The sequence below is a fragment of the Artibeus jamaicensis genome, unplaced genomic scaffold, assembly GCF_021234435.1.
Source record: "Artibeus jamaicensis isolate MK-2021 breed Jamaican fruit bat unplaced genomic scaffold, CSHL_Jam_final contig_518, whole genome shotgun sequence".
NCBI classification, from domain to species: Eukaryota; Metazoa; Chordata; class Mammalia; order Chiroptera; family Phyllostomidae; genus Artibeus; species Artibeus jamaicensis.
The window spans coordinates 2,367,985-2,381,593 of NW_026521870.1; the positions used below are offsets into that span (position 1 = coordinate 2,367,985).

Genomic DNA, 13,609 nt, shown 5'->3' on the forward strand with positions numbered 1-13,609 from the left:
AGGAACGGGAGCTGGTAATGAGCAGTGTTAAGTATCTTACTCAGGTATTTGGTTTGATTTCCATCAAATCTTGGGTACATACAAAAGGTATCAAAATGTTCTTTAAGAACAAAAATTTTAGGTGGTGTTTGAGTATACAAATGTATTTTAGTATCTTTTATTAGTTTTAAGAACAATTCAACTAATCTGAGGCACGTAATTAAAATTTTCCCTTATACATCTGTCTACGTAAGGAATATAGTAAATAATATAATAACTTATGTATGGTGTCTGATGGGTGCTAGACTTATTAGGATGATCACTGTTTAAGATACGTAAATGTAATTACTATGTTGTACACCTAAAACTAATATAATGATGTATGTCAAGTGTGACTGGAAATAAGTTAATTTTTAAGATTCCTCTTCTATTCATAAATCTTGTATACTCACCTCAGTTTTCACACTTAAAGGCATGCTTTATGCTAGGTGTTGTTAGGAGACTTGACATTCAACATTTAATGAACAAATGCATCTCTTTTTCTACTCTGACATCATTGATTAATTTATGGCATTGTTTTTGTTGTGCCCACCAGATTTCCCCCTTTTCCTCTTTCAGTAGTTCTTAAACCTTTTTATTTGTAATTCAAATAACAATGTTATTTAAAGAAAGAAAATTGTTACTTGATCTTGTATTAAGACAACTATCCTTTCTTGTCAGTGGGACTAGGAAATAAGGGCTAGATTTGGGGGATGTTTACTGAAGTGGACTCACATAAGCAGAACTTGAAACTGACTGGATGTGAGGGGAAGCAGGTGGACAGGTAAGGGGGCAAAGTCCAAACTCTAGGAACTTTTAAGCCTGAATGGATAAGGAGGGCAGGTACCATGAAAATAAAAAGGGACATAGAAGCATTTGAAAAATGAGGTGTATTTATTTTTATCTATTTAGGTTTGATAACCTAAACCATTTTGCTGTTGATATGTTCAGTAAGCAGTTTGAATATGGAACCAGAACTAAAAAGTCAGGACTAGAAATAGAGATTTTGAGATTCAGAAATGTAATAGTTAAAGGCGCACAACAGGGAGGAGAGAAACTTGCTAAAAGACAGAATCCAGAGAGAGCAGTTCCTAGCCTTCTAGAGGCTAGGAAGAAGAGGAACCAGAACGACTCAATAACAGGTAAGATTAGAATTAAGAGACAGTTGTTTCATAGAATCTAAGAAAGGAAATACTCATCTGTGTTTTAAAAAAACCCCTATCTGAATTTTAAAATACGTACGAATTAAGGCTTTTGAGATTTAGATGCCTTTTGGAGATTAGTGATGACTTCATAAAAGTGCTTCAGAATGAAATTTTCAGGGTGTTCCTGAGTTAATGGTTCACCAGAAAGTGTAAGTTTCTTTTTAAAAGCTTGGTCTGTGGACCACAGCTTTGTGGCAGTTTGGCCTAGCAAAAGATAGTTTATTTCCATATAGCGGTAAACATTATGTATTGAGTTCTCTCAAACTGCCTAGGTGACTCTTATGTTACATTTGTTTTTGTAAAAATAAATATGAATTCTGCATCTGTACTATTAATTTGGGGGTCTTCGTTTTATTTTTTGGTTGGACAGTTGATAATATTGCAGCTGACTGTGTTAAAGTTGGAACTCAGTATTCTCAGTTTTACTCTATTTATATTACACATTATGAAATGAGATTAGTGATGGGTTACTTTGAAATACTTTGAGAGTCTGGGTTTGGCAATGGAGACTGAAGGCTAAAAGCGAACTACAGTGATCTGATTTTCTTAAGTCAAGACACAAAACCAGATGAAGTGGGGCATAGTCAGGAGCCATAGTTTTAAAACCCCAAATTTTGGAATTTCTGAGCAATTTGCTGTGGGAACACCGGGACAAAATGTTTGGACTGACTTGGACAGTGTGGGACCAGTGAAGTGGTTAGAGGGGCATTAGATAAAGATGATGAAATAGATGAAGGAAAAGGTGATGGCGTTGGGAGTAGAACCAAATAAAAACAATCAAACCTGGGGACACTTTTTTTGCTATGAAATATCTTCATTTCCCTAAAATTAATAAAATATGACAGCATTTTTGTAATTTTAAAAAAGATTTTATGTATTTATTTTTAGAGAGAGGGGAAGGGAAAGACAAACCGGAATATACTAGTGCATGGTTGCCTCTTGCATGTACCCTACTGGGGACCTAGCTTACAACCCAGGCATGTATCCTGACTGGGAATCAAACCAGAGATCCTTTGGTACACAGGTTGGCACTCGATCCATTGAGCTATACCACCAGCCAAGGCTTATCTTAATTCAAAGTATTATTCGTAATTCAAATGAGGTTCTTTATTTCCATAATATAGCATGGAGGTAGGGAGAGAATAAACTTGGATTATACCTCCCAACTTATTTTGATCTTGAGAAAACACTATACAGAAGTAATTTATTTTCCAACCAGAAAACAGGACCCTTTCCTTTAAGAAAAGGAAGCATTTGCTTGTTGTCCAGGATGTTGGAAAAAAAAAATCAATTATAGCTTGTTAAGAAATTTGTATAATACCTTTTAGTTTTTATGCTTATCTGTATTTATTTTAAAATACAAAGTCTGTAGTACAAAGTTTTATTTAGAAACAAATTGTCTAAATAAAGGTCTAATGCTAGGCGTTTTCAGGGAGAATTCTAAAATTGCTCTGTTGATACCTCCTTTGCCAGTGGTTGATGGAATTGAACGCCAGCTTCTCTGACTCCAAGCAGTCCCACTGTGAAGTAGTAATGAAGTGTAAGAGGGGAGATAAAATTGTTTAAGTATACTGGCTAGTTCTCAGTTGCATCCATTTTCTCTGAACTGAGCATAACATCTGAGAAGACCTAAACAGTCTATTGACTCTACTATTTGTCATAGGTTATGCTGGCACTAGCTGGTATTAATAGAAAAAGAACATAGTGTCTGCATCTTCAGGCAATTCACATCCTGTCAGGGACAGTATATGTACATATATGAATAATTATTGAATTGAGTTGGCTAAAAAGTCTGTTCAGTTTTTTCCATAAAAGACACATTTTTTTTCATTTTCATCAGTTGTTGATTTGGATATTTTGAGTATGTCAGCTATCTCCTGCTATTGGCTTCTTGTGGGTAGAGGCCAGGGATGCTGATAAATACCTTCCAATGCATAATACAGCCCCACAGCAATGAATTATTTGGCCAAAATGTCAGTAGTACCAAGAAACTTCACAAATGACTTTTAACATGTTCAATCTGTCACAGCACCTTCTCCATACACTGCACACATTTTTTTTTTGCTTTTCAGTTGTGTTTTTCCCTTTCTTGAAATAATAAAGCATAACATACCCAAAATGTTGCTTATTTCTTCCATCTTCAATATTAAAATAGCTGCACAAAAATTCACTAATTTCAGTGAGGAGGTTTTTTTTTTTTTTTTAATTTTATTTAGTTATTTTTCAAGTCAGTGAGGTTTTAAGCATGCTGATATAACGGCTGTCACAATACAATCTCAAAAAACTATTTTTAATGACGTTAAAGACTACTAAGCACTACTAGACCCATTGCATGGAGAAAGTAATAAGACTTTTTGGCCAGCCCCAATGCATTGGGATATGGCCTAGATTAGAGGTATGCTTGAGGAGCTGTGGGCAGAGATGAGGAGGAAGTAGAAGGATGGGGGTTGTTGGTATCAGTAGTAGTCTCAGGAAATGTTTCAGCAAGGTGATTTCTGTATAGAGATAGAAGAAAGCAAAGTTTGCTTGGCGGCTACTAGGAAAGTAACTGAAGCATCGGAATCAACATGAACAAAGAATAAGATAATTTTGTATCCAGAGACCCATAATAATTGGCCTCTGTTTACTTTAAATTATGTCCTTTTAACATCAATTCTGACAGCTTTATAACCATGCATTTTTGAAAAAGAATGGCAGACAAGTTTACATGCAGAAGTAGGTAAAGGGTGAGCAAAGATAAGAATTTTGAAAGGGTTGAATGTTTTGCAGTTTAAGGTGGGCATTGCAGTCGGATAATTGTAAAGCCCTTTGGCTGTTTTAATTGCTTGTAAAATTATTAGAGGTGTGAATATTTTTATGTAAATAAGTTTATAAATATTTAAGAACAGCCAGTTAGAGATAGTATGCTTTTGGTAGAAATTGTACTCTGATTTTACTACTTGCTACTGCTACTTGTATTTGGACTTTTAACAAAATTTATTTTGGTGTGATACTTACTGCAGGTTATGTGGTAGGGTTAACTTACTAACTAGTATTAGATTGAATGGCTTTTGTGCTGGAGGACAATTAAATATTCTAAGTATCAAACCAGATGAACACTCAGTTAGCAGTTATTATTGAGTGCCAACTATGTGCCAGGCCCCTACTTTTTAAAATTCCAGATGAGTTCTTCAGTAATGGCCTCAGAAAATTTTCAGAGCAATAGCAAAAGCAGTACTATTTTATGGGTTAGTTATTGTTATATTTTGCCAGAGTATAACTCTTAAGCTTAAAGCAATTCTGTTTTTATTTTACTGTAAGGTACAGTTCTAAGATTTATATATTGTGTGTATATTTACTAAAAGTATTGCCTTTGGAAACTCATACAGTTTTTAAAGTGTTTTGACATCGGAATTTGGGGCAGTAGTGTGTGGGCTAGTAACAGCATGAGGAGTCTTGAGCTCCAATATTTAAATTATTTATATCCTATCTTGTTCCAAAAAGAATTTGAGTTAGCTTCATTTCCATTTTAGCTCTGTTTTTTGTGTCCATTTGTTTTCTTAATTACTCTGACGTAAAATCTATCCAACAAATTAAGTTTAACACTTGTTCCTGTCTAAATGTATTCTTAATTCTAAGTCTGTTCAGTGACTGAAGGGAAGTAGATGTATATTGGAGGTAGAGCTAACACAGTTTGCTGATGGATTGATATCTGGGATGAGGGGGAGATAAAGGAAGGAAACAAGTATGATTCCCAGCTTTTAGACCTGAGTGACTGTTGAATGGTGGTACTGTTTGGAGATTTGTGATGCCCATGAGACACCCAGTGGACAATCTATCAGACAGCTATTTGGAGAGATTCAGCAAGCATCACACAACACATTCTCATTATAGCTTTGGTCTTTGGATAAACAATGGAACTGTTCTACCCTTTTAAAGAACTCATCTTGACACACAAAGGGTAATGAGGAAGATTGTCATGTTATGTGTGACTTTTGTGAGAATCAGCTTATTGATTTAGAATTTAGAGGAATAAAATTTGTGTTTTAAGAGACAAAGTGAAGGAAGAGACAAAGTGAAAATACAATAATTTAGAACTTCAAAGCAGGAATATTAAACTCAATTTTTGTTTGCATGAAAAATTTTGATATTAAAAGACATTTCTGTGACTTGTCTGAAAAGGCTCAAATAATTTTTGAATTTCCCCATTTTTCATGAGATATGCATTGTATTACATATAAGAGCCAGTGTTTATCTTCAGTTTTACAGTCTAGTGAGTAAGACAATTACTGAAATACTTATCACAAGTGGTAATAGAGCAGTTACTGAGTTACTCAGTGCTGGAGGCTGAGGGGTGGTTAAGAAGGGACAGCAGCAGTTCAAGTAATGCTTCAGAAAGGAAATAACACTTTAGCCAGAGACCTACTATTGACGCATTAACAGGAATAAAAATTGTGAAACTCTGATATGGAAAGGGTTGAAAGGTTTCTTGTGGTGGTGGTGGTGGTGGTAATTCTTTATGGCCGAGGCATCAAACTCTTAAGTAAGAGAGTGTTGTAAAAAAGAAGCTAAGAAATTGGACAGAAAGCATTAAAAATATGCTGTAGTTTAAACTAAGGAATTGGTAGTTTATCTTGGAGAAATAGACCCATTGGAAGATTTTTAAGTGTGGGACTAAAATTAAAATGACTGTACTTGTCCTTTAGAACAGAAACTCTGAAATGCGACTGCAATTATTTAAGGAATTTGTGACTTTTTCCCCAAGGGTTAAAGGTAGAGAATTAATTCAAAATTAATTCAAAATTAATTTCATTTATTTTTTATTTTTCAATTACAGTGTATATTCAGTATTGTTCTGTATTAGTTTCAGATGTACAGCAAAATGGTTAGAAAATCATGTAATGGGTTGGCCAAAAAGTTGGTGTTTTTTGTTTTGTTTTGTTTTTTTCTTTTCTGTAAGATGGCTCAGGTAACACTTAGTTTTCTTTAACTTCATTGGAAATAATTATGTTAGATTGTATTGTGACACCTGTCACACTAGTGTGCATTTCCAAAAAACCCTATCAAAATTAGTGAATTTTTGTGTGGCCATTTTATTATCAAGGATGGAGGAGAATAGGCAACATTTTGGGCATATTGTGCTTTATTATTTCAAGAAAGGTGAAAACGCAACAAACACACATATAAAAAGATTAGTACAGTGGATGGAGAAGGTGCTGAGACTGACTGAATATGTTCAGAGTGGTTTGAGAAGTTTCCTGTTGGATCTCACTGGACAATGCTCCACAGTTGGGTAGATTAGTTGAAGTTGATAGCGGTGAAATAGAGACATTGATTGAGAAAAATCAGTATTACATCATGTGGGAGATAGCTAACATACTCAAAATAACCAAATCAATAAAGTTATCGGTAAAAATGGATAATGTGTCCTTTATTTTACAAAAAAAACTATACGGACTTTTTGGCCAACCCAGTAATTTATAGAGTGGTTCCTCCCACTGCTTTCAAGTACCCACCCGGTCCCATGCATAGTTATCATGGTGTTACTGATTATATTCTATATGCTGTAGTCTGCATCTCTGTGACTGTTCTGTAACTACCAATTTGTATTTATCCCTTCATATTTTTCACTCAGTCTGCCAACTTCCTTCCCCTGACAACTGTCAGTCTGTTTTTATATTATTTATTTTGTCATTTAGATTCCACATGTTCATGCTACGTGAAATAAGTCAAATAGAGAAAGAAAATGTCTTTCTTAAAGAGCTTGTCGGGTTATTTGCTTAATTTTTTTTTAAATTAGTGCTACCAGGTCCATAAAGTGTTATATACTATACTGATGTGATACAGGATGTGGCGAGAATAAGTGTATGTGAATAAACTATTTAGCTATATTTTTGCCCAGTTAGGACAATAAATGATTCAAAGTACTGTAATTTTTGGACTATAGGACACACCCCTATCCTATTTGGGAGGAAAGGGGTGTGTCTTATAGTCCAAATGTAGACTACGTTTACATTGGTGAAATACTGTTTTATTTGTGTCATTAAATTTTTTTTTTTTTTTTTTGCTTCAAAAAATTTTTTTTCTATTTTTCTCTAAAACCTTGGTGCGTCTTATGGTCCAAAAATGTGGCATTTTAGGATTATACTGAATAGTTACGTATAACTTCATAAATGAATTATTTTATTAATGTTTACTTCCGTGCTAACCATACACATCCTTTCCCATAGCATTTGACCTCATGAGTGACGTCCCTTAGTGTATTATGGCAAGTTTTTTGACTTACTTCCTAGTAACAGCTTCACTACAGACCATGGAAAGTAGTGGTTATGAAGTTAAAATGAAATTAAATGTGTAGATAACTTTCCATTTCCGTTACATGAACTTTGGTACTACCCTTTACTTCAACCACTACTTAGACATAAATTTTGATGTATTAAAAGGACAAAACCTTCTTTTGTTTAGGTTAGCATTAAAATCTTACTCTAAGATTAATTTGCTTAACACGTAAGCATTTACTGGCAATATCCTCCAGGATCCAGGGTTTTCTAAATATTAAAATGACAATAATATTGCAATCACAGAGTTGAGAATTGAGTAAGGGAAGAAAGACAGTCTCTATATTTTTATCATAAATATGTAGAAGGATATAGTGTTTTAAGAGTGCATGTAAAGTCTAAAATAAACTCAGAAGAAAAAACTATTTTTGCATCAGTAGGAGAGGAAACTCCAAAGAAGCTGAGACTTAAAAAAAAAAAAAGATGGATAAGATTTGAAGGTATAATAATAGAATGACCTCTGAGAAGCAGAGAAAAAGCCTAGAAGAAAACCACAGAAAGATAATTATTGTGGGGAAATTTTAAAGTGGAGTTTTGAAAGCACCTTTTTGTGGTGTTTGCTTTAGTTACACGGTGCTGGTGTCAGTACTACCAGGTCCGTACAAGGTCGTATTTATACTACACTTGAAGAGATTTAGAAAACAGTACGGTTTTTCTATTTACTATACCTCCCCTGTTTATGTAGAGTCTAAACTCAAGACCTTTTTGATTATTCTATTTAAAATCTTTTTGTTTATAGCTGGTCATTTCTTTTTTGCCCTCACTGGCTGCTGAACCACGGTCTTCTCTCTGTCCCTTTTGTTACTTGTTAATTACATTTTCCTCCTTTATCCCTAATCTATCTTCCTCTTCTGAGAAAAACCCCTAGTCATTTTTTTCAAAATTGTTTGATGCTGCTCAGCTGTTCATAAAATACAGAGGAACCTAAACATTATTGGAAATCAATCTCCTTTCCTACAGGAAACTGATCACAATACTCCTTTCTCTTGAACCTATATACCTTATAGTGGTGGTGCTGAGAGTTTGTTTTTCAGACAGCGAACAACAGTATCACCTGGGCACTTGTTTAAAAAACAAGAATTCTCAGCCTGTACCCCAACCTACTGGATCAGAAACTCTGAGATTGGGGCCCTGAAATCTGAAGTTTTAACAAGCTCTCAAGGGGGTTCTGGAGCGTGCTCAAATTTGACAGTGTGACTGAAGTATGTCTTAAAATACTTAACACTCCCCAGGAAACAGATCGGCCCAGAATGTGTGACTCTGAGTAGGAAAGGTTTTAAAGAAAATAAATAAGCTGTTCATTATTGAATCTTCAGTAATTATTATTACTATTATTATTACTTTAGTAATAATAGCTAACATTTATTGAGCCCATTTTTTTGTGCCAGGCTGTTGGCTAAGTATAGTAGTAGAGGTATTATCCTTATATTACAGAAGGTGAGACTTAGGTCAAACAATGTCAGTGTCATACAGCTAGAAAGTGGCATATCCAGTTAACTTGAGTAGCTAACTAGAAAGCTGACTCTGTTGTTGTTAGGAAGTAAGTCCCTACTTGAGAATATCTTTTTAATACAGTGGCGTAGAATTATTTTGATGTTGTGTTATTTTTTTTTAAGTAACAAAGTTTTTACATTTAATGAGCCACCTTTTATTTATCTGTATAAAGATTAGTATCTTCGATGGGTAGGAGAATTTCAAAGCACATTACTTACGTAGCTTTGTTTTAAATAGAACATTTATCAGAAGTTTAAATATAGCATTCCATTCTGTATTAGGTTTTAAGAAAACTGGATATATAACAGTTTATACTCAGATACTTATTTGTAGACAAGTATTTTTAAGTTTCATTATATGAAATGAAAAGTCATTTTACATGATAACTATTTTGCACATTTCTCAACATGATTTGTCATGTAAAAGAAGAATGCTTAGGTTGATTGCAGTAGGTATTCCAGAGGTTCATTCACATTTTATAATTAAATACTCTTCCTTTTCCTCCTTAATTATATATATATTTTTCATGACAGTTATTTAAGTTACATTTCTTATCTTCCAGTGTTCCTGCAACTGTTCATATTGATACCCTTTTAAAGTCAGATTTGCATACAATATTTTGTAATACATTAAGATACTATATCTGGAAATGAAAAAATCTTTTTAATGTAATTTTTTGAATAGACAGTACATTTATATAATCTAAAAGATATGAAAGGACATATAGTAATGTTTCTTTCCCATTCATTTCCTACAGCTACCCATTTCTCATCCCCACAGACAGCAAATTTTGTTAATAGTTTTTCATCAGATATTTGATACACATCTACAATACAAATATATTCTTACTCTTTTTAAACACTAATAGTAGTATATAGTTGTGTTCCTTGCTTTTTACATTTAATGTATATTTTTGAGATATTTTCATATCATTAGAGTATAATTTCTGGGTTAAAGAGGCACATTTATTTGTAATCACCAAATTACCTTCCTTGGGGGTTAAAAATGTTCTTTTCTGTCAGCATTTAATGAAGTTCTAGTTATCCCATGTCCTCACTAACAGTCCGTTTACTTTAAAGATATTTTATTTTATTTGTTGATAGAGGGGGAGGAAAAGAGAGTAAAACATTGATTTGTTGTTACACTTACTTATGAATTCATTGGTTGATTCTGTATGTTTCCTGACTGGGGATCAAATCCACAACCTTGGTGTATCAGAGCAACACTCAGTTGAGCTACCTGGCCAGGGTGGTCCATTTAGTTTTAAATACAGTTTTTTCCTCTAATACACTTTGACAACTTTACCACAGGAAGTAACATTGTAAATGTGGGGAATTTTACTTTGGCATTATGCCAGTGCAGAACAAGATTCTAGTCATTTTTTCATCTCAAAGGAAAAAAATGTGTATTCTTGTTTTAGGACTCAGACTGTGGTGGTAAAGTTTAGTTAGTTTTTCAAAGAAAACCAAAAGGCTCACTCACTATTCTATTTGTATTTCCAGTGCTGTGTGTTAAAGTGTATCTTAATAAGTTAAGAATCTTGAATTAAAGTTCAATGTGATTTTTTTAAAAAATATATATATTCTTCAGTGTTTAAATGTCAACATCACAAGTAAAAAAATAAAATGGTGAAAAAGTTAAATATTACAAGGCTTCTTTTTCATTTCATTTGGTCTTAATAATTTATTGAATAGTTAAAACAGAATGTCTTAAGTATGTTGTTAAGCCTGGAAGAAAGTAGGCTCCTTTGAAATTAAATTTCAGCAATGTAGTTGAGTAGTGAATTAAAACAATTCACAATGCTGACTTTCAGTGCTTCTGAAAGCAGGAAGTGTATTACAGACATGCAGAAATATTCCAGCCCAAAGAACATCCCTACTGCCATATGTGGTAAGAATTTGTCACTAACTCACAAACCACTTCTGTAATGCAGTGAATAAGCAGAATTGGTCTTTGTTGGACATTTCCAATTCAATATGTGAAAGAATTTTGTTTTGCAGTGTCTTATAAGTAATCATTAGCTTATGCTTTAGTAAGAGACTGGCATATCATTGGTGCTCAGGGATTAAGACAAAATAAGAAAATTGTACTTCATCTTTTGAGCATGGTTTTAAAACTTGTTTTTTAGAACCCCTTGTTAAAACACAAAAATTATTTGAGTAAGTTAAGGACTGAGTTAAATATTCTGGCTAAGCTTATGTGGTTTCTTTAAATAAAATTACTTCTCTTTTCTTCACTGATATTTGGAATATTAATCTTATGTTTCCACCTAATAAAAATCATTCTTGGGGTTAACATTTAAGGATTAGGGAGATACTATGATCTTAGAAAAACAGGTAAGTAAGCCTTGGCTGGGGTGGCTCAGTGGATTGAGCACCAGCCTGCGAACCAGAGGGTCACCAGTTTACTCCCAGTCAGGGCCCATGCCTGGGCTGTGGGCCAGGTTCCCTGGTGTGGGGCATGCGAGAGGAAACCACACATTGATGTTTCTCTCCCTCTATCGTTCTCCCTTCCCCTCTGTCTAAAAGTTAATAAATAAAACTTAAAAAAAAAAAAGAAAAACAGGAAATTGAGTTGTGAGGAATTGGGGTTAACAACATTCAATGAAGAGCTATTTGTGAATTATTAAAATTTTGAAAATACTGCTTTTCTAAACTTGATTTTTCTTCTCTTTTAAATATTTTAAGCGATTAAGAAGATTGTCTACCAAATATAGAACAGAAAAGATTTATCCCACAGCCACTGGAGAAAAAGAAGAAAATGTTAAAAAGAACAGATATAAGGACATATTGCCATGTAAGTTTGAAATGCCCTCCATTGAAATGGAAAATCTAATTAGCTTTAGTCTTTCTAATGAGTTTGCTTGTTAAGGAGGTAGTAATTAACCTCCCTTTCAGGGTACACTGTAAGTTAATAATTTGTGGTTTTATTTCTTGTTTTTCCTTTTCATAACAGTTTTTGTTGTTTTTCGTTGTTTAATTTTTCTTTAAGCATCACAATTACTCTGATACTACTTTTAAATACCGAGAAATCTAAGTAAGAAAGTCTTTGGATTCTCTGTTCAAAGTTATTTTATTAATATAAAATAATACAGCCCTGGCTGGTGTTGTTCAGTGGGTTGAGTACCACCCTGGGAACGAAAAGGTCTCTGGTTTAATTCCTAGTTAGGCTACATGCCTAGGTTGCGTGCCAGGTCCCAGTTGGGGGCGTAAGAGAGGTAGTATGTCTTGCGCATTGCTATTTCTTTCCCTCTTTTTCCCTTGCTTCTCCTCTCTCTGAAAAATAAATAAAAGCTTTAAAAAAATAAATAAATAGTATAGACAGATAATTTGATAAAGCTAATAAGTTTTTCAAAATGCTAAAATAAATTTAAATTTTATCTGTTTGTACACCATGAAAACCTTTGTTGATTAGTTATGCATGAAAGAATAAGTCATAAGATAATTCATGCTTGTACGCCTGCTGTTCTCAGCAGTCTAAATATTTGTCTCTGAGAGTATGCATTTTGCAGGGTGGTACAAAAGTAGATTTACAATTATTTGTAGAAAATAAAACAATAATAAAAGTACAAGAATAAACTATGTTTCTCATACAGCTATAAACCTATTTTTGTCCCACCCTTGTACTGATAACATTTTATTCTAGTAAAATAATTATACTCATTTTTAAATAGCATAGTAAGTACTCATTAACCTTTTGGAAAATGTATTCCACTTTCCTTCCAGTTCACTTAAGAATAGAGAATGGTATGGGTTTCTTCTGGACATTGTTAAGCAAGATAATCTTGAAATACTCTCACTGTGCTCTGGATTTAATACACATAGCCTGGTGTTCTAGAGATAGTTTTTCTCTCTGGCTGGTGTGGCTCAGTGTAATGAATGCTGGTGTGTGGACCAAAGGGTCACCGTTTCAATTCCCAGTCAGGGCACATGTCTGGGTAGCAGGCCCAGCTCCCAGTAGCGGGTGCACAAGAGGCAACCACACATTATAATATCTTTCTCTTCCTTTCTTTCTCCCTCCCTTCCCTTCTCAAAATCTTTTTTTTTTTTTTTAAGACAGTTTCTCCACCTTTGTCATCTAGGGAAATGAATCTTAAACAGCTCCACGTTTCTGTTTTCATCAATTGTGTTTCATTCATTGATTTTACAAAACATTTTGATCATGTACCGTGCACTGGGGATACTGCAGGGAAAAAGTGGCAAAACCTTGTGCCCTTATGAAGTTTATATTCCATTCCAGGTGTCAGGTAGTGAATACAGATAATATATGTGGTCTATCAAATGGTGATTAGTGCTATATTGAGAATAATATAGTAGGAATGAGGGGCATATTGAAAGCCAACAATAATAGAATGGGAAATTTTTACAATTTTAAATAGAGAAGGAAGGTCAGTGGTGTGTTGTTAAATTGACCCTCTGAGAAAAACAAAAGCCCCGATTTGGTATTGTTGACCAGTTTCTATAGTAAATGGATTATTTGTCATATTCATCATAACAAAACTATGAGGTAGATACTATACTATGCCACTTTGCAGATAGGAAGCTGAGACAGGGAGGTTAAATAGCTTGTCATACA

General features: G+C 33.9%; 1 protein-coding gene across 2 annotated transcripts in view; it reads left to right on the forward strand.

Moving 5' to 3' along the window:
- Window positions 1-13,609, forward strand: part of PTPN12 (protein tyrosine phosphatase non-receptor type 12) — an 86,245-nt gene that overhangs the window by 21,411 nt on the left and 51,225 nt on the right. For both annotated transcript variants that reach the window (XM_037162216.2, XM_037162215.2), the window contains exon 2: window positions 11,722-11,830. In XM_037162216.2, coding sequence (XP_037018111.2) covers window positions 11,722-11,830 — 109 coding nt within the window. The remainder of the gene's footprint in view (window positions 1-11,721; window positions 11,831-13,609) is intronic.